The following is a 22693-nucleotide window of genomic DNA, read 5'->3' on the forward strand; positions in this document are numbered from 1 at the left end:
CTTTACCTTGACAAATGGAATGGGATGGGGAGTGGCAGTCAGGCAACTTTTGTGCAATTTATTTACAGAGACAAACTCATATTTGAACATGCCTGTAGAAAATCATTAAAATGTAATTTTAACTTTCTGTTGAAAGATCAGGATGCGACTGATCATGTGAGGAAATAATGCATATTATTGTCTGGCTAAACATCATTGTGGGTATACCTACACGAAATGGATTGCAGTGGTTTAAGACTTCAGCTCACCACCACTTCTGAAGACCATCTAGGAATTGACAACAAATGATGGCCCAGAAAGTGACACCCATATCATACGAGTGATTTTTATAAAAGATGAACTCTGGTAAAATTTAAACAAAGCTTGGCAGTTATCTGTCAGCCATCATTAATCAGTGCATTCTTCATTGCAACACCTTTATCAAAGCCTTTCCTTGACTTGATAGTTGTCGAGACATAGGATGTAGGGATCTAGTGGAGCAAAAGGTGTCCTTAGGTGAAGAATATGATAAGGAAGCTGATGACCAACCATAGTATCCTGAATGACATGAGCAACTGCAGGGAAAGCATAACAGAATTGCCAGTAAGGAGGTTCAGAAAATGTTCATACATACATGTTTCATATGATTTTACCCATATCATCTTTACAGTCAAATAATGGTACACCTTCTCCATCACTCTTGCTGTTACTTTGGTTTTAGAACCAGACTTCTGCACTCACTGTCACTAGGTACTTCTGCAAGACCTGAACAATGACCACAAGCACTATGATCTCTCCCAAATAGCCCTTGGAGTGAGCTATTATACTCATGCATTTCCAGTTTGTGGGCAACAGCCACCTCCTCTTTACCATGGACTTGCAGTTTCAGCAAGATGGTTTTAATGTTCTCTACTTCTTCCTGGAAAGAAGGCCTGCACTGCTTCCATCCATCGTCACCTTTCTCCGCCTGACTGAACTTGTCCTTGCTTTGAAAAACTTCTCTTTTAACTCTTCTCATTTGTTTTAGATCAAAGTGTGGCCATGGGTACCCGTGTGGGCTCCAGTTATAGCTGTCTATATGTGGGGTACATTTTTTGTTTTAAGCCTACTTGAGTCTCTCCTCACAACTCTCTCTATTACATCGATGACACCATTGGTGCTGTTTCCCCCTCTCATTTGAAATTGGAAATATTTATCAATTTCAGTTCTAATTTCCACCCTGCCCTCACCTTCACCTCACACAGATATCTGGACTATACATTCTCACACCTTCCTGGAAGGAATCCATTCCATTCTGCCAGTTTCTCCTTCCCCGTCACACCTGCTCTGATAATGCTGCCCTCCACAGTGGGGGCTCAAATATCCACATATTTCCTTGACCAAGGATTCTTCACCACTGTGGTTGACAGGGCCCTTAACTGTGCCTGACTGATTTCCTGCACTTCTGCCCTCACCTCTTCTCTTCCCTCCCACAACAATAATAGGGCCCCCTCCAGTCCTTCCACTCTACCAGCCGCTATATCCAAAGAATCCTAAGACACAGTTTCTGCCACCTCCAACCAGATGCCAATATCAAACACATATTAGTCTCCCCTCCCTTGTCAGAATTCCGCAGGGAGCATTTCCTCAGGGTCACGCTTGTCCAGACCTCCTCCACTCCCACTACCATCCCACACCCCTATGGCACCTTCCCATGCAATCACAGAAGGTGCAACATTTACCCGTTTGCCTCTTCCTTCCTCACTATCCAAGACCGCAGCTACGCCTTCCAGGTGAAGCAGTGATTTACCTGCACTTCACTCAATCTAGGCTACTGTATTCACTCATCACAATGCAGTCTACATTACACTAGAGAGACAAATGCAGAATGGGTGACCACTTTACAGAACACCTATGTTCTGTCTGTGAAAGTAACTCTAAGTTTCTAATTTTCTGCCATTTCAATACACCACCATATTCTGATGCCAACATTTTGTCTTGGGCCTGCAGCAGTTCTCCAGCAATGCTCACCACAAGCTGGAGAAACAGCATTTCATTTTCCTCTTGGGAACCTATAGCCTTTAGGGCTCAGTATCAAATTTAATAATTTTACAGTCAGAATTTCTCTTTCCATGTCTATTACCCACTCCCACACTCTGGGTCTTGTCATGATATGGGTTGCTTTCAGCACTGCTAACCCATTTTCACCCACCTAGTCCCTATTACCACCTATCTAGCAATTTTTTCTTCCCTGAGTTATTACAACAATCCCTTTGTCTGCTAACTTTTCCTCCTTCTTTCTCTCTCTTTCTCGCTGTCTCTGAACTCTGCCTCCACCTATCCACTCACTCACTGGGCTTTGTCTCTACATATCTGCTCTCTTCTCACACACACATCCCCAAAACCTGCTGTTGTCATGATAAATACCACTTTTTCTGAGATGGTGTCAGTTCTGAAGAAGAGTCGCTGGACGTGAAACCTTAACTCTGTTTCTCTCTCCACAGATACTGTCAGATGTGCTGAGTTTCTCCAGAAATTTCTGTTTTTATTTTTATAAAGCCAATATCTAGTGAATTATCTTCTAGTTGGCTCATCTGGAAGAGTTCTCTTTTCATCGGAATTTGAATTCAGGTACAGTTGGAGATGTAGCAATATGATTCTTGTGGATTGAGAATGGATTCAGTTTTCATGAAAATGGGAGATTTCTTCCTGAAAACTAAGTTTTGGAGAGAGAGAGGCTGAGGTTAGAAGCAGGCTGACTTGAACTTGGAGATTCTGTCATTCTCTGTTCTTGTATAAAAAAGCAGACTGAAAAGATATTTCAAAGCTGATTAATGTGAGCTATTCAAAAATCAGAAGCTTCAGTTACATGTCAGGGTTCCTGGATGAGGTAGTTTAACCTATTGAGGTACTTTCAGTGCCTCTGGTCAAAAATCATTGGGTGTTGTGGAAGATAATTTGGGAGCCGTTAGTACCACCTCAGACATAATGAAATCCTCTTATTTCCTTTATTCGAAAAAAAACTCTCTGGTGCAGATACAATGTCTGTTGCTCCTTTGTACAAGTTTTTCTGTAATTACACAAATGGGAAGTGTGAAATTCCCGAGAGATGGTGAGTTAGCTTTCATCCTAGTAATTGCTGAAAATTTCATGATGTGGAGGTGCCGGTGTTGGACTGGGATGGACAAAGTCAGAAGTTACATAAAGTCCAACAAGTTTGTTTGAAATTGCAAGCTTTTGAAGCACTGCTGCTTTGTCAGGTGAAGTTGGACTATCTGGTGTTGTGTGACTTCTGTTGCTGAAAATTTCAGCAAGTAGCCAACTGGTCCATTCTATGAATAATAATAGCCTTTTTTAAAACTAACATGAACTCATTTTCAAAATTAAACAACAGGATATAGTTCTTTTAAACAGAAAGCAATTGCAAACATGTATTTTTCCAGCCTTTGGGGGTGAGAAAATGAATTCTGTGTCATTTCTTGTTCACAGGTCTTATAGATAGAAAAAGTAAAGCAGAACATTTATTATTTCATTTACTCTTGAATGTCAAGCATCAAAATTAAAGAGATGTTTTGTGGGTTTAGGCCACAATGATCAGTTCTTATCAATATATTCATCCAGGACATCTAAATGCATTGTGTTTTCTTAATTTGCCATGGCTCGGGATGATCCATTGTTGCAGTTATACAGGGCCTTTGTGAGACCACACCTGGAATATTGTGTGCAATTTTGGTATCCTTTTCTGAGGAAGGATGTTCTTGCTCTCGAGGCAGTGCAACAAAGTTTACCATGGTGATTCCAGGGATGGCGGGTCTGATGTATGAGGAGACATCGACTTGGGGTTGGGATTGTTTTCGCTAGAGTTCAGAAGAATGAGGAGGGATCTCATAGAGACTTATAAAATTCTAACAGGACTGGATAGAGTAGATGCAGGGAGGATGTTCTCAATGGTGTGTGTGTCCAGAACCAGGAGTCACAGTATGAGGATTCGGGTAGACGATTTAGGATGGAGATGAGGAGACATTTCTTCACCCAGAGAGTGGTGAGCCTGTGGAATTCATTACCACAGGAAGCAGTTGATCCCAAAACATTGAATGTATTCAAAAGGCAACTAGACATAGCACTTGGAGTGAATGGGATCAAAGATTATGGGGAGAAAGCAGGATTAGGCTATTGAGTTGGACATTCAGCCATGATCGTGAAGAATGGTGGAGCAGGCTCAAAGGACCGAATGGCCCCCTCCTGCTCCTATCTTCTGTGTTTCTGTGTAATGGCCAGCATGATGGTGGGCTTCTGCATAGTGGAAGCAGCAGCAATTTGAAGCATAGGCCACTGGCAGCGTGACTGAGGAACCACTGTGTGCTCATTGGAGTCCTGAGAAGCAGAAGCCAGCAGCTCCAAGGTATCCTTGCATCACCCTGCTAAACTGAGCTATATAAGGAGCTTGATGAGATTCTTTTTGTCTTGTCCAACTTTTGCCTTACTATTGCCCTTTGTATCTAATGGACAAGGCTATAGCATGCACTCCTGCATGTATGCCTGGACTGGCCTGTGGCCTCTGGCTTTCCAGGAGAATTACCAATTTTTAAGAAATAGCTTTACTCAAATCTTGGGATGGACTCCTTCACTATTCCAGCCAGAGTGCACATAGCTTCTGGAATCTCCACCATATCTTTACCCACTTCTCACTGAACCCTCAGCATCTGTAACCTCCTGATGAGACCAAAGGTGTGTCATCATCCCGAGGCTCAATATTAGCATGGCCTCCCTCATTTATTTGAATATTAGTTTCTTCAGTAGTCACAACTCCCAGCAACTAGTCAGGCATATGTGTGTGGTGATCTCACTGGGTTGTGACTCCAAATCTAAGCATAAAGGTGAAATAACTCTACAGAGGCTGGTATCCTGTCACAAGTCAACATTTATTGACAAACGAATTTTCCTTGACTATAGTACGCCTCATACAGAGACAGGCACCAGAGTGTTAGTATCCCTGACATTCAATCTTTTATGCCAGCCAAGGCTCCCTGATTGGACCAGATTAACAACCCCAATCAGGCAATTCTTATTCAATGAGGTCCAACTGGCTGACCTCATTACAATCACTACATCCATCCCCTTCTGAGTCCATGGACACATTTTGATCTGTTTTCTGAGGGCCTTCTGGGGTGTTTTAGCACCGGGTCAGGTTTCTCCGACCTGGTGTCTGACACAGGTGGTGCATAGCACACGGGAGCTCGGCTCTTGCGCCAAGAGAACCTTGGAAGACTTTCACTCTCGTCTCCTGGAAGCAAAGGTGTCGAGGCTGCTGCTTCTGTCATATCCATCTCTGATTCAAAGAACTTGACAATGTTTGACAGAGACGTTGAATTCACAGGGTTCCAGCAGCATTTCCAAAGCTTCTGAGAGGCAGGGCATGTCTTGCTCCCACACCTTTTGCGAATTTACAGCTTTGGTTAGCACTGCTGCCTCACAGCACCATGGACCGGGCTTTGATTCCAACCTCGGGCGACTGTCTGTGTAGAGTTTGCACATTCTCCATGTAGCTGCGTGGGTTTCCTCTGGGTGCTCCAGTTTCCTCCCACAATCCAAAGATGTGCTGGATAGGTGGATTGGCCATGCTAAATTGCCCATGGTGACCAGGGATGTGCAGGCTAGATGGATTAGCCATGCAGGATTACAGAGGTGGGATGCTCTTCAGAGGGGAGGTGTGGACTTGTTGGGCCAAACGGCCTGTTTCCACACTGTAGGGGTTCTGTTAATACTTACTTATTCAGGACTGTCACACCTACCTGAACTTTATATGTCACTGGTCCAGACATTATGTTGACCATGCCACTTACCCATGTGGGGCCATTTCCACGATTCTTGGACCAAATTTCGTCCCCGTATGAAGCTGTATCTCTTGCTTGGTGGAGCCTTGAGTCCGGCATTGGAGTTTCTGATGCTGTTTCACACCACCCAGGTCCGGGAAGATCAGACTTAACCTGGTATGGAGTCTTCTACCCATTAGCAACTTTGCTGGTGCTATGTCTGTTGTTGCATAAACAAGAACTGTGACAGCATGGTATATAATGAGGCTGTGGGCTGTTTCTTCAATCCAGCCTTCAAAGTTTGGACCACTCTTTCTGCAAGGCTGTCAAATGACGGGTGGCATGGAGCTGTTCTTATGTGTCAAATCCTATTTAACTTTAAGAAATAACAAAATTCCCTGCTGGTAAACGATGGCCCGTTATCCGTGACCAAAAATTATGGGACTCTGGGTGCTGCATAAGATGTGTGCAGTTTTCCTGTCATTGTCACAAAGTTCGACAAATGGACCCTGTGGGCATCCGACCACTTTGAGTGGATATATAGAATAACTAAGAACATTGAATCCATGAAAGGACCTGCGTCTTCGACATCCAACTGAGTCTAGGGTTTGTCCTTCCATTCCATGGTTGTGGAGGAGCTGCTGGCAGTAAGTTTTCTCCTCGTTCACACTCAGGGTACTACCCCACCAACACGGTTATGCCTGCATCCAGACCTGACTCACCGCCAACATCGTGATTTTGGAGACCTCTGGATTATCCTGGTGGAGTTCAGCCAATATTTGATGGCAACCTTTGTTCAGTTTTGCTCCCCATAACAATATGTCATCCCCCACTGTGGGTTAGTTTGTCCAAGTCCAAAAGGTTTTAATTCTAGTTGTGACAGATCTTTTATTGCCCTCATTAATACCAATTGTTTTAGTTTGGGAAGGACTAGATCTTTCTGTGTCCAAAGTCTGTTAGCTGTGACTGGGAGCATGTTCAGAAAGTTTAATGTCTTCCAATCCTTTTAAACAGAAAGGAAAGTCCCCTCAACACCATTTCAATTAAACACTTCCGGGACAGGGACAATAAGGAGTTAAAATACAGAATAAATCTCCCTCGAATCTTTCAGAGAGTTCAAAAATAAATAATAATGAAGCAGTCCCTGCAGGGGCGCTGAAACAAAATCAAACACAAATGAAAAAAATCGAACGGAAACTTACAGAACTAAACAGTAACACAAAATCAGAATGACGTGTCAGGACCGATGATGTACTCCAGCCCCTGTGATGTTCACTGGTCTCGAAAGGCCTCAACTGTGCCTGTGAGCACCATTGGCTCCTTCTCCAGGGATGCCTACATGCAGACATAACAATGAAAGAGGGACAGACAGTTAGGAACAACAAGCCCCTCCACGGCCTGCTGCCTGGACTTGTTGATGGCCACCTTTGCCAAGCCCAGCAGCAGACCTACAAGAAGGGCCTTAGACTTGTCTGCCCTACCCCGCACCAGGTGCCCGTGTTGGGGAGGCAATGGCTTAGTGGTTTATCGCTGGACTGTTAATCCAGAGACCCAGATAATGTTCTGGGGACCCAGGTTTGAATCCTGCCATGGTAGATGGTGGAATTTGAATTCAATAAAATATCTGGAATTAAGAATCTAATGATGACCATAAACATAGAACATAGAACAGTACAGCACTGTACAGGCTCTTCAGCCCACGATGTTATGCCGAACTTTTACCCTAAGCCTAAGGTCTATCTAACCTCCACCCCTACCTTATACTATCATCCATATGCCTATCTAATAGCCGCTTAAATGCCCCTAATAAGGTTGACTCCACTACCCTCTCCAGCAGTACATTCCACGCCCTTATCACTCTCTGAGTAAAGAACCTACCTCTGACGTCTTGCCTATATCTACCTCCACTCACTTTAAAACTGTGCCCCCTCGTAATAGCTACCTCCATCCTAGGAAAAAGTCTCCGGCTGTCCACTCTATCTATATCTCTGATCATTTTGTACACCTCTATCAAGTCACCTCTCATCCTTCATCATTCTAAAGAGAAAAGGCCTAGCTCTCTCAACCTTTCCTCGTAAGATCTTCCCTCCATTCCAGGCAACATCCTGGTAAATCTCCTCCACACCTTTTCCAACGCTTCCACATCTTTCCTGTAATGAGGTGACCAGAACTGGACACAATACTCCAGGTGTGGCCGAACTAGGGTTTGGTATAGCTGGAGCATAACTTCACGGCTCTTGAACTCAATCCCTCTATTAATGAAAGCTAACACACCATATGCCTTCTTAACAACTCTATCCACCTGGGTGGCAGCTTTCAGGGAACTGTGGACATGAATCCCAAGATCCCTCTGCTACTCCACACTGCCAAGAATCTTTCCGTTAACCCTGTATTCTGCTTTCAAGTTTGTCCTTCCAAAATGAATCACTTCACACTTTTCAGGGTCAAACTCCATCTGCCACTTCTCAGCCCAGCTCTGCATCCTATCAATGTTCCTTTGTAACCTAGAACAGCTCTCCGCACTATCCACAGCTCGACCTACCTTCGTATTGTCAATTCTCAGAAAACCCATGAAAAACTAATGCCCTTGAGAGAAGGAAACTGCCATCCTTACCTGGTCTGGCCTACATGTGACTCCAGACCCACAGCAAAGTAGTTGACTCTGAACTGCCCCCTGGGCAATTAGGGATGGGCAATAAATGCTGCCTGTTCGGTGATGCCCTCATCCCTCTGAATGAATAAATAAAAAGTCATGAGCATGTCCAACCAAACACTTAAGGAGCAGCCCCTTCAAAAATGGAACACAGTTTCCTTCAGGCCACAAATGGTACACATGGTCTTGCACCCTATGACTCAAATCACAGTTGCACGGGACCACTGTGTGCAACATTCTCCATCCCAGATCCCCGATAAAGACTCTTCCAATGGAGATACCACCAGTGGTGTTTCTGCTAATGGGAGGCAGCTCAATGCATCTGCATTCACTACTCGGCCTCCCAGTTGTGTTCTAACTTGTAATTAGAGGCACATAGTGTTAGAGCCTACTGCTGAATGCAGCCCAAAGCTATGGACAGCACTGCCTTGTCCTCTTTAAGTAGACCGAGTAGGTGTTTATGGTTCGTGATTATCACAAATTTCTGACCATAAAGGTATTGGTGGAACTTCCTGACTACAAGTATGACTGCCATCCTTCTTTTTATTCTTATCTGGCCAAATTCACGCTTTGTAATAGCCAATGACCTGAATGCATGAGCTATTAGGTGTTCCTCTCCAGTGTATGCTTAATCTATAAAGGTTCACTGGTATAGGTTCTCAGTCTAACTGATATCTTGTGCAAATTTAAGGGCTGGTGTCTGGTGTGAATTTAGTAAAAACTAGTTCTGAGGTCACTGTATGGCCTTACTGGTATTGACCTCCATTAGAACTGGATGACCATTTAACCAGACATTATGCTTGATTGGTTTTGATTTGGATGTTGCTAAGCAAATTAATTGTTCCAAACCAGATATAGGAAGACTTTCCAAGGTATGACCTCTCCTGGATACCCTCCTAAATACCGACCTATGAGTTGTCTTACTCAGTTTAGGTCTAGAAGTTTCCATTTGCTGTCTTGATACCAGTAATAATTACAGTGGCTTGCTGAACAGGAGCCTGATGAAAATTTTAACTATTTGGCTGAGGCTTGACTTTATTTTGGGATTTTGCTGTAGGCTGACCTAGAGCCACTCTGATGAAGTTATGTCCTGAGTGAGGACATATGCAATTATGCAAACGCCTGCATTCAAGTGGTGTACCCCAAACTCCCTCAGACTGGTGAGAGTGTCCACTTCTATCAGAATTCTTTGTAACTTGCCGCATTTTCCAATGATAAAGCCAGTTGTAACACTTGTTTGAAGTCCAGTTTAGCTTCAGCTAGCAGGCATTTTTACATAGTTACATCATTAATCCGGCATACCAGACGGTCTCTAATCATCTCATTAAGGGTTAAACCAAATTCATAGGCTAATGCCAGTCATCGTAACCTAGTCAAAAACCCCAACACAGAATTCCCCTGGTTTTTGAATTGCTGAATAAAAGCAATAGAGTTAGAGGAGGCTTGATGTCATAATATTCCTTAACTATGTCAGTCAATTAATGAAAGAATTTTGTATCTAGTGCTTCAGGGAAAGTTAGGTTCCTAATGACAGAAAAACCTGCTGCTCCACAGGCTGCCGCAAGAATTATTCATTGTTTTTCATCTGTCATAATGTCATTTGCCTGGAAAAAATAAAGCATTTTTTCCACAAACTGGGCCCAGACCTTGAGAGCAAGATCAAACAAGTCAAGCTTCTGAAACAAAGGTAGGATGTACGAAAATGCTTACTCAACTCAAAGATGACTGTTACAAGTGAGTTTCTTCAGAATCATGCTTTACTCTCATTAACACTGAAATGACTCTACAGAGGCCGGTATCCCATAATCAAGACACCCTTTATTTACAAATGAGCAACCCTTGACTGTAGTACTGCCTCATACACAAGCAAGCATCGGAGTGTCAGTATCCCTGACATTCAACCTTTTCTGCCAGCCAGGGCTCCCTGATTGGGGCTGTTATATTGGTCCAATCAGGGAACTCATATTCTATGAGGTCCAGCTGGCTAATCTTGTTACAATTACTACAGAAGGCGTACCAACTGATGTGACTATCTGTGCTGGTAGAGGTGCAGTGACAAAATGTGGTAGTAGTCCAGCAAATCACCCTCCTCCTCCTCAGAAGTGAATGACAGCCCTCAGTGATGCTGGAACCCTGTCCTCTGGAATACCTGAATGAGAGAATGTAAAGACCAAACACAAGCTTTCAGAATGTGCCAATGTTAGAATAAATCAGATCTTGGGAGTTGCAGAATTTATTAATTATAAGTGAATAACAATAAATTAGCACATATACAAGACAGCAGGACAGGTATGTTTTGCAGTTGCTGAGTGATGAAGTAGTGAGCACCTGTGTGTACCATGGCAGATAATCTGATGTAAGGATCTGCAGCTCAAGAAAGTTGAGCTCAAAGTCCATCAGTTTAATGAGTTACAGAAACTGCAACAAATCAAGAAGGAAAAATTTATTTGGGTAATTTGTTCCAAAAAGTGGTCACACCCCGTAGAACAGATTCTTCCAATTTGCTCAATACCTGGGGACAGAAGATTGAGTCAGTTAGGGAATCATGGAGGTATAAGCAGAGAAGGCACCTCAGCCCTTTGCAATTGCTTCTTGCAATCTGTGTAGATGAAAGTGGGTGGATGACTGAATTAACTCTGGCACCATGGAACGGGAAGCCATTCAAGTGAGGGGAGTTAACAAGAGTGCGGTGGCAGTACAGAACAGTATAGTCAGACAGATAGACATAGTTCTGTTCAATCAAGAGCAACATTCTGGTGTCAAGGTTCAGGACATATGCTGTAGATTGAACAGGAGTGTAAAGTGGGAAGGATGGATCTAGTAGTTGTATCTATATCGGTAGACATGACATAGTTAGGAGTAGGATAAAGTTTCTACTTGGGATTATGAGTAACTTACATAGATATAAAGAATCCCTACACTGTGGAATATACTAAAAAGCAGAATTTCAAAGGTCATCTTCCCTGGGTAATGATTTGAGCCACACACAAATTGGCATAGGACAAGCAAAATCAGAGACTTGAATGCGTGGCTGAAAGATTTGTGTGTGAGAAATGGGTTTCAATTCAAGGGTTACTGGCATATGTAATGGGGAAAGTGAATGGCGTACCACTAGGACAATCATTGCTTAAACCACGCTGGGACCAGTTCTGGGAAGTCACGTAATTAATGGCTAAGGCTGCTATAAACTAAATGGTGGGGACTACATGATTGAGTGAGGAAAAATGTGATAAATTAAAGAGATAGGACAAAGCAAGAAAGCAGGTATCAATAAAAGAAATGATAATTGGAGTATGGCAGAGGAAGGGATAAAGTATACAAACTTACGACTTTGCCAGCAGATCACAGAATTGTGATTGTGCATTTGGATCATCGTATCTTCCTTGGCTGTCAGAGAATTTTAACTTAATGCCAAGTTCCTGCCTGCACATTATTTCTCTTTAAATAATCATTCAATGCAGTCTTGAGTACCTCAATTGAACCTGCCTCCACCACACTTCCGGGCAGTGCATTAACTAATTATCTTAACTACTCACTGTGTGAAAATATTTTTTCTCACCTTGCAGTTGCATCTTTTGCAAAGCACATTTATAGGCAGGAATAGTTTTCCCCATTTAGTTTATGCAGACACCTTGCCATTCTGAAAATTTTTATCAACTCTCTTCTTAGCATTTTCTTCAAGGAAAATGTCCCCAACTTCTGCAAACTTTCCTCATAACTAAAGTGACTTATTGCTTGAATCATTCCCAGAAACCTCTTCTGCAATTTCTCCAATGTATTCACGTCTTTTTTTTTTATGTGTGGCACCCAGAACTGTACACAGTACTCCAACAGAGGTCTAATTATTGACTTATATAAGTTCATCATAACCTTCCGCCTTTTCTATTCTGTGCTTCCAATTATAAAATCTAGAATATACTGTATGCTTTATTAACAGCTCTCCCTTCCTGTCTCACCATCTATAAGTACATATACACCAGCTCTCTAATCCTGCACACCCTTTAGGATAGTACCATCTATGTTATGTTTTGTACCAAAGCATATCATGTTACATTTCTCCATATTAAATTTCATCTGCTGCCTATCTGCTCTAATAATGTCCTTTAGAAGTTCTGTACTATTCTTACAGTTTAAAATTCTGCCAAATTTTGTGTCATATGCAAACTGTCCCTTGCACATCAAGATCTAGACATTAGATAGAGGGAAAGCAAGGTTCCCAATCCCAAACTCTTAGAAAACTTTGCTGCAAACCTCTTTCAGCTTGAAATTAATGATTATTCTTTGTTTCCTATTCCTCAGCCATTTTTTATATGCATTGCTACTCTTTTATTCCATGACCTATAATATTTTTCAAAAAATAATTCATTCGTGGGATGTGGGCATTACTGGCTGGGTCGGAATTTATTTCCCGTCGCTATCTGGCCCACAGGGGTTGGGTAACAGTCACCCATGTATTGTGTGTTTGGAGTCACATGTAGGTCAGACCAGGTAAGGAAGGCAGATGATTTCCTTCCCTAAAGGACGTTAGTCATAGGTTCATATAGCATGGAAACACGGCCTTTGATCCAACCAGCCCATGCAGAACATTATCCCAAACTAAACTAGTCCCACCTGTCACTCCTGGCCCATATCGCTCCAAACCTTTCCTATTAGTTTTTCTCCCAACAATTGGCAATTCTTTCATGGTCATAGTTAACTTTTAACTCCAGAGTTTTATTGAACTCAAATTCCGCCATCTTCCATGGCAGAATTTGAACCTAGGTTCCCCAGAACATTACTTGGGTCTCTAGATTAGTAGACTAGCGATAATACCACAATTGATCTGGTGAGAACAACCCCCTTATACTTCACATTTTCATTAGAAACTCTGTAAGAAGTTGAGCCTTCTTCGTTGAGATGTAACTGGGTTTTTAACCATGTTCTAAGTAACAATCGATGTTGAACATCAAATATAAGACTAAAAAGAAATCTTACAGTTTTAGCATGCTGTTAAATGATTCCATTATAATTGATTACTAGTTTTGAATGTATTTATTTAAATGTTTCAAATATGTTTTTTCATAACATTTCATCTTATATTTTATCCCCCAATGTATCAAGATGTTTATAAAATCTGAAAAAAAAAAGAATAATAGTGCTTTTCACTTTCCGGTTGGTTTTCTATGTAAATTCTTTAAAGTGATTAGCTGCTTGGCCAGCTTAGTGACATCACTACAGGTTTACATTGGAAATCCTGATTAAACTACATAATAATTAGTCGTACATTGAGACCATAAGAGTTTTCTTTCCGCATAGATTGCTCGATCTGTCAGGGTATTTTTCGTTGAAGTCAGCAGCAAGCATTCTGGATTCTCTACAGATCATAAAATCTAGACCATTATTGAAATATCCGTAAGAGTATCCAAAAGTAGCACAGGGACACATTACAGCTAAATGTAGAAATATCTATAGAAACTTTCAAAGCAGTATATGATCCATACTGACATTTTAATATAGATAAGAAACAATGAATATATTCATTTGACAGTATGGAACTTAAGTATTCCTGAAAAAAGACAGATTTTATTTAATTTAAGCATTTCATCTTGCACTCATTGAGAGAATTTACAAAAATACAAATTCAAGGAGAATACCAATATTTATATTGCATGAGAGGAAACTGTTGATTCATTGGTAAATGGACTCTGATTGGTAGAGGCATTACCATGGAAAATTAATGCTGATTAGTAGATAATAGCCAAACTTTGTTTAAATTTTAGACTAGGCTAATTGACTCTGATTGGTCATGGCATTTACCTGAAAAATGAACCAGCAAATGGCTGTCACCTATTTTGTTGAGTTGGAACAGGCACAGTGTGTGTACATCAGTCAATACAGTGCGGAGCTGGAGGAACATAGCAGGTCAGGCAGCATCAGAGGAACAGGAAAGCCAACATTTTGGGTTGGGACCCTTCATCATTCCTGTTCCTCCAGCTCCACACTGTATTGACTCTGACTTCCAGCATCTGCAGTTATTGCTATCTCCATCTCGCAGTATGTGTTCTTTCAATGCACTGTGTATTAATATATGTAGCCTCCAGTACCTGCATGTGCACCATATTGCGAGCATATTGACGATGCAATTCCTCGCAGTCAATATTATCAAGGAAATGTCTAGTTGTTAGACACTCTTGCACATTTTGCAAATGTGAACTGGTTGAGTATGGTCAATACTTTGCCTGTTGTGAACACTGTTTGATATGATCCATTAGTCTTTGCAATATATGGCCTCCATATCTGGCATCACATTGGCACTGAAATTCATATACAATGTTCAGCATTTCCTCTAATTCTTTTTCTGGTGACTCCGGCTATGTATGGTAACAACCTCCAGAATCACTGTGCGTGGAACCTTGGAGCAGCCATATTACTTCTAGAGAAAGTTGACCATGTTACTCATTCGTGTGAATGGCAAAACATTTATGGGCTTGATTACAGCATCCTATTAGTGTAAGTGCAAACAAAAAGAACATATATACTCATTGTACCTGTTTCAACATCTTTGCCAACTATTTGCTAGTTCATTTCTCAGGGCAATGCCCTGACTTGTCAGAGTCAATCTGCCTAGTTTAAAACATAAACTAAGCCTAGCTGTTATCAATCAGTGTTAATGAGTGCTTCCTCCATGGCAATACTTCTACCAACCAGAGTTCATTTGCAATAACAAACCAATCAGCATTCTTTTCTAATGCAGCAGGAATTTGGTTTTCCCCTTCAATTCTTGCCAAATGTCCTGATACATGCGAGATGGAAAGTTTCCACGAAATGTGCCAAATATCAGCAGTACACAATAGATATCTTAGAATTAAATCAGTAAAAATGAAATAGCTTTAGTAAAAGTAATGCACTGTACTATAATCAAAATAGTTTACTATTAATGATAAGAGAAAAGCTAGTTTGTTTGTGTTAGCTCCCACGTCCAATATGTATCTGATTAATACATTGTGGCACATTAATCTTTGTTTGTGATACTGATACAGAAAATTTCTTCTTTGAAATAGTGGCCAATTACACTCTCTTCTGGCTTGTTGCTGGAAATCTACTGTGTACCGTGTTGTCTCCTGGCTGAGTTTATCCGAAGACTAGGCACCATGCAACCCTCTAGATAATTGTTACTTACAAAAGTGCATTGTAATATACACCTATCAATGTCAAACCAGCCATTGGAATATAATAACAGCCTGATGCAAATTAGAATTTTTTTGTATTGATTACAAAAGTATAATTGATTAATGCATTCAAAGCAAAAAAAACAAAGTGTTCAATACGTTTTTCATTTCTTTTAATCCCAGTTACAGGAATTCGCACAAACACAACATCTGTTTAGACATGCTTCGACAGGGTTATCATAAGTCCTTTTCAGAACTCACTACTCTGATCCTGAACTGGAATGCTGTAAGGGAGGCTGCAGGACCTGGGTCAGACATATGGATGGAGGAACCTCTGGACAAGCAACATGATAAGCTGGATCATCTTCAGTATTTTCTGATCAGGGCGGAGGCAGCTCAAAGAGCAGGTAAATGAAAAAGTCACAGGTATCGACAGCAGCAATGCTTATCTGAAGGGGAATGAAAATGGCTTCAGCTAACAATTTATACCATTTCTGAAAACTTGCACATAAAAAGCTTCACTTAACAAAGCTTGTAAGTGTGGTATATTGCAGGGTAACTAAGTATGCTTTTGAGACATGGGCATTTTACCTACCATTTACATTATTTCCATTCTGTATCATTAATAACATGAATGAATACCTAAAGAAGCCAAAAGCTTAGCAATCTTCTCTATTTCATATCAATGAGATATTCATCTTGAAGATTATATATGATGAATAGCATCTGATGTGTGGCAGTAGTTGTCTAAACGTATGTATAGATATCTTCTTAAGAAAGAAAATATTAAAGCTGTAGTTATTGATATAATGATGTTATTTCATGTAGCTATACATGCTATAATGAGAAACAATCTTAGAATGAGTGGTTTTTTTTGCATTTAAGTTAGTGTGTATTGACCAGGATGTGATTTGATTATTACGAAGTAAACTAAAGATTACAATTCAACTATATCAGTCAGAGCAAATTTAATTTATATTTGAAAAGTTGAATGTAAGTAAAACAATAATTAATGTTATTTGTACTGCACTTTTTTAACATAATAGATTGAAGCATTGAAATGTGTTAGTCGTTTTGGGACAGATTTTCCTCTGGCCAGTCATTATGCCAGCATAGATGGAAGTTGCAAATGGAGACCCTGCAGAATCCGCACTGTGGCACACTCCAAAGGAATTGCCTGAGAAATTGACTTTCTGCTAGACAATTCCTCTGTGCTAGGATCCCTCCAAAAATTACTAGTTAAATAAGTGACTTCAGATGGTCCTGATGAAATTCAGTAAATTAGTTACCCAGGAAAAATTAGATGATTAATTACATACATACGCCTGAGTAACTAGCTATTAAACTGACCACATAGTTCACTCTCACACCACAATATATCTCACCTCCCTACCCCTCCACTTCCGCCAGACCCCACCCAAATCCTTGAGACCCAACCCAAACACCTTGCATTCCCCACCAGATCTAACCTGACCCTCTCCCTAGTAACCAGCCACTCTCACTGTGTACCCAACCTGACCCCAGTGCCACCCAATCCACCCACCTAAACTCCTACCCAACCAGACTTGCCCTGACCACACTCTCCAAGCCCAAAATAAACACGCTTCCCTCGGCCTGTCCTGACCTACACTCTAACATCACACCGATCTGATGTATTTTTGGTTTAACAGCAGCGGTCAAAGTGGCTATCAGGACATTTAACTTTTACAATACAGTAATTTCCTACTGTGAGAAGGTGACAGTTTTGCCTTCCTCTGACCATTCTGCATTATGAAACAACTGTCAGAATGGAAGTACAGCTCTGCATTTCTAAGGGAGCTTTGTGCAGAATCTCCATTAAGAAATATGGAGCTCCCTAGTTGTGCAAAAAAGAAGCGCTAAGATGGCAATCTGTGAGGTTGCCATTCCCTGCAAAATCAAACATTCTATTTATACTGAGGACTCAAAAATAAAATAGTTCTTGTATCTAAGTGTCCTGACATTGCAACATAGTTTGTATGAAAATGTATTTCTTACACATTTGTCATAGACATTTCTAAAAAGAAACTTTCCCTTATTTCTTTAGGGAAGTTTGAGGAAGTCTATAATAACCAACTTTCACTGGCATGTTACTTTAAAACAGTTGGGGACAAGCTGCTTTCTGATCATTTCTTCCAATCATGCCTCACTACTGCTGAAATGCTCACCCCAGCGGGGCATCAGAAAGTGGCTGAAGCACATGCTAACATGGGCACGGCCTATGAAGAGAAAGGTAACTCATATTTTCTTCAATTGTGTATTATTAACCTGGAGCAATCTGAATAGGTTGTAATAGGTAGCTCAATTTCCACTTTGGAGGTGATGTTATATATCAAACTAGCAGTGAGTAGCATGCCCATTTTCTAACAATGATTCAATCAGATAATTTTTTGTCACTGTTCATGCTGACTATTTTAAAGCAGAATATTTGAAATTTGTAGAAACAATAAATCCTCTTTCAGTTTTTATTCTTTGAGTATGGCAAAACCTATTTTGTCATATTTCATTTTATTGCAAATTATTTATATCCGAACTTTACAATAATCAAATTCTGTTTCTGATATTAAATGTTTGGATTATTGCATGACCTCTTCTTACTCTATCTATCAAACAGTCTTTGTTCATATAAGGGGATGAAGTTGGAAGAGAATTTTATTCTATAGCAGAGATGAATTGTTATAATTTGGATTTTGTTTTTGCTAACATGTAATTTTAAAAATATATATAATTAATAATATGCATACTATTAAACATTATTTATTTGTGAGAGTACAAATTGAAGGTAGAAAACAAGAAATTGCTCCACAGTGAATTTGAATGTGATGGGCAAGAAAACATTAAAAATTGAGCACCAGATTGCCCATTTTTCCTCAATGCTATTAATCCTGATTGGAGAGTAGCAGACTGTAGAAAAACTTGGTGAACCACTCAGACTGTTTCATGAACCTCATGTGTGCAGTCAAGTTGAATTTATAAACAAAATTGGAAATTGCTGGAAACACTCAGCATGTCTGGCAGCATCTGTGAAGAGAAAACAGAGTTAATGTTTTGGGTTCAGTGACCCGTCTTCAGAACGTATATAGCGAGGCAATGGGTGGTATTTATGCAGAAGATGGGATGGGGAGAGTTGGGTCGGAGTAAACAATTCTGCCCATAGAAAAGACCCTGAACTTTTATTTGCCTGCCACTTTAAAACACCACCCTGTTCCCTGGCCAACATCTCTGGTTCAGGCTTGCTGCACTGTTCCAGCGAAGCTCAGTGTAAGCTGGGAGAACAACACCTCATTTTCAGCTTGGGGACCCTGCAGCTCTCTGGACTCAATATCGAGTTCTATAATTTTAGGGCCTGAACTGTCCCATTTCCTAGCCCCCTATCCCACACACCAGGCCTTGTTATCACGTAGTCTGCCATTGCACACTACCTATTGTTATTCACTAGCAGTCTCCATTAACAGCTATTCACCCTCCTGGCCAGATCATTATCAACTCCTTTGTCTGTCCAACTGTTCTTCTCTCTCTTTGGGCTCTATCCCCACCTGTTGTTTATTCCTTACCCCTTCCCCCCACACTATCTTCTGCATATAAACTGACATTTTCCTAGTTATCATCAGTTCTGAGGAAGGGTCACTAGACCCGAAATGTTAACTGATTTTTCTTCACAGATGCTGCCAGATCTGCTGAGCTTTTCCAGCAACTTCTTTTGGATTTCTGTTTCAGGAGTAAATTATGGGTGAAAATAGAGCCCAAAATGAGTGAAAACAGTTGGGCAGACGAAGGAAGGGGTAAAGGTTAGCCTGGGAGAATTAATAGATGCTAATGAGGACTGTTAGTGGCTGACAATGGGTTGCTTGTGGTCGCAGCCCATGTGATGACAAGGCCTGCTGTGTGAGGGATGGGGTAAGGACATGGGAGAAGATGCTCAGGCCCTAAATTTATTGAACTTAATATTGAGTCCAGGAGATTGCAGAGTTCCCAAGTTGAAAATGAGGTATTGTTCTGCTAGCCTGTGCTGACTTTCGCTGGAGCATTGTAGCAAGCCGAGACAGAGATGTTGGCCAGTGAACATAATAGTGTGTTGAAGTGGCAGGCAACCAGAAGCTGAGGGTCATTTTTGCGGACAGAACATCAGTGTTCTGCAAAGCAGTCATCCAATCTGTACTTAGTCTTCCCAATTTAGAGGAGACCACATTGTGAGCAGTGAATACAGTAGACTAGATTGATTGAAGTCCAGGTAAATTGCTGCTTCACCTGGAAGGGGTCTTGGAAAAGTGAGGAGGGTTGAAGAAAATAGGCTGGTTTTATACCTTCTATCATTGTATGGGATTGTGCCATGGGGGTGTGTAGAGGTGTTGGGAATGGAGTAAGAGTGGACTAATGTGTCCCAGAGGGAACTGTCCCTGCGGAAGACTGGCAAGGGAGGGAAGGGGAATATGTGTCCGGTGGTGGCATCCTTCTGGAGGTGGCTTAAATGGTGGCTTTAATGATCCTTTGCATGTGGAAGCTGGTAGGCTGCTAGGTGAGGATAAGGGGGACCTTATCGCTGTAGTGGGAGGGAAGAGAAGGATGAGGACTGAAGTCCTGGAGATGGGTCAGACACAGCTCAGGGCCCTGTCAACTGTGGACATTTGGGAGGCCCTTGTCAAAGTTGTCATCAGCAGAACAGAGGCAATGGAGATGAAGGAACTGGCAGAATGAAATAGGGTCTTTACAAGAAGGATGTATAGTCAAGGTAACTATGGGAGTCAGTGGGTTTGTAGTGGATGTTGGTGGCCAGCTTGTCCCCAGAAATGGAAACAGAGATGATGAGGAAGGGAGGGGGGGAGTTGGAGATAGACCAGGTGAAGATGAGTGCAGGGTGGAAATTGGAAGTGAAATTGATTAAATTTTCCAATTCCAGCCGAGAGAAGGAATCAGCACCAATGATGTCATCCATGTACTGGAGAAAGAGTTGTGGGTGGGAGCTAGAGTAGGACAGGAACAAGGAATGTTCCATGTGCCCCACAAAGAGACAGGCATAAGTGGGCCCATGCGGGTACTCACAGCCACCCTTTTGACCTGAAGAAAGTGGGGGGAGTTAAAGGAGAATTGTTCAAAGTGAGGACGAGCTCAGCCAGATGGAAGAGCGTGGTGATGGATGGAGATGGTTCAGGCCTTTTTTCCAGGAAGAAGAGGTGAGCCCTGAGACCATCCTGATGGGGGATGAACACGTAAAGGACTTCTATGTCCATGGTAAAGAGGATATGGCTGGGCCTTTAATTAATTTCGCTGAATTAGCAGAGGTTCATGTCAACTATTTTAAGCCACATTTTAAAAAGTTGGTTTTATGTAGCACCTTACATAATCACTATGCCTCACACTTTGCAGATTGTGAGGTATTTTTTCATTGTAATCATTGTTGTAATGTAGGAAATGCAGCAACCAATTTGTCCACAGAATTTCTCAAGTGCCAGGGCCAAAATGAATGGATATGGCTTACCAAGCTCAACTCTATAAACCTTGACATTGGGATAATTCCAACGGTTGGTTTCATTTCAAAGTCATTGACATCCGGAAGCCTGGAAAACTAGCCCACAATCTTAAAGGTACTAACTCATTGCCTTTCTGTCTACAATAAAACAGCTGCTCCAAAGTTTCCAAAGAAAAAGCAACAGGCTTCAGTGAAGATTGAAGCATCTTCTACAATTTAGGGCCAAACTTCCAGAAGCCACTCAAGACTAGTGCTGACTTCATATACGATCAACCACATATAACCCTGTCTGACCTGAAGGCCCACTGCTGACACTTTTGACAATCATCAACATAAAACTCCTCAGCTTATTCTATGATTCAGCGGCAGGGAATGGCATTAAGTGAAATGCTCGATGCGACTCATACAGACACAATAGAGCAAATGGGCTTCTTCTACGCAGTTATCATTCTGTAATTCTGTGATGAACACTCAATTTCTATATTTATCTTAGTGAGAAGACCAACCGAACACAGACACTCAAACAATGTTCTACCACAGGGGTGGTTGCTTGCATCAACCTTTTCCCTTAGCTGTGCCCATCTTGTCTGTACTGTAATGCCAGTGGGAACAACTGTGATATTTACAAGTGACCTGGACCTGCTGGATTAGTACTTTCAAACTGTTTGTCAGGCTGACAGTCCTAACCATGGTAAATACTTTAGACCAATGGTGGATTTGAAATAGTGCAAAAGCAGTGCCATAGAACCATGGCGCATGCAGAATGAAGTGAGCAACAGAGAATTGCGTTTAGGTAACACTAGAGATCACAGAGAGAATTTCATAACCCTAATTTGCCAAAATTAACTCAAATGATTTTTGTTAATATCCACCTTGATAATGCAACGATGAGAGTAGATTAGATTTTTCATGTGTTGCATGAAGAGGGCAGGAATCTATACAACAACTTGTTTTCTTTTCCACAATCATTTGCAGTAAATAGTAGAAGTAGTAATAATTCCAGTGTAGTCCTTCTTATTTTCTGTGAATTTTAAGGCCTGTCAAAGTCAGAAGAAATAGCACTTTCTAATCTGTGTAATGTTTCAGTGTTAAAAATTTACAGCATTCATAGAGGAAGCATGCCAGAATGAATATCAGACATGAGGGCCTCTATTGCAGATATTCCTGAAGGTTCCACACCTTCCACAGTGGAATGCACCACTATCAAACAACATTTCCATATGAACTGCAAAGTCTATTTTCTTAGTGCTGGTGCTTGGCCAATATTGTATATTTTTTATTGCGGAACCTGCAAAGAGCAGATTTACAAACTGCTCAGTGGAAATGAAATACTACCTATAGTAACAGCTTTCTCTTTGCACACTACTATTTCATACAGTCACTTGCTAAAGTCACTGAGATAGCAAGAACTGCAGATGCTAGAGTCAGAGATAACGAAGTGTGGAGCTCGAGGAACACAGCAGGCCAGGCAGCATCAGAAGAACAGGAATGCTGACGTTTCGGGTCGGGACCCCTCTTCAGAAATGCATATTCGTAGGTTGTGTTTAGGAGAGGGAGAGTGAATGAAATGTGTGCCACAAGAACTGGCAATGTCAGATGCTTGCGTGTATCACATTTAGAGAAGGTAAAGAGAAAG

The 22693-nt window shown here is 41.3% G+C and overlaps 1 protein-coding gene across 1 annotated transcript in view; it reads left to right on the forward strand.

Moving 5' to 3' along the window:
* Window positions 1-22693, forward strand: part of ttc29 (tetratricopeptide repeat domain 29) — a 239492-nt gene that overhangs the window by 72318 nt on the left and 144481 nt on the right. Inside the window, exons 4-5 of the mRNA XM_048607027.1 lie at window positions 15756-15979; window positions 17638-17823. Coding sequence (XP_048462984.1) covers window positions 15756-15979; window positions 17638-17823 — 410 coding nt within the window. The remainder of the gene's footprint in view (window positions 1-15755; window positions 15980-17637; window positions 17824-22693) is intronic.

Source organism: Rhincodon typus, chromosome 1 (assembly GCF_021869965.1).
Source record: "Rhincodon typus isolate 14 chromosome 1, sRhiTyp1.1, whole genome shotgun sequence".
In the NCBI taxonomy this organism is placed as follows: domain Eukaryota; kingdom Metazoa; phylum Chordata; class Chondrichthyes; order Orectolobiformes; family Rhincodontidae; genus Rhincodon; species Rhincodon typus.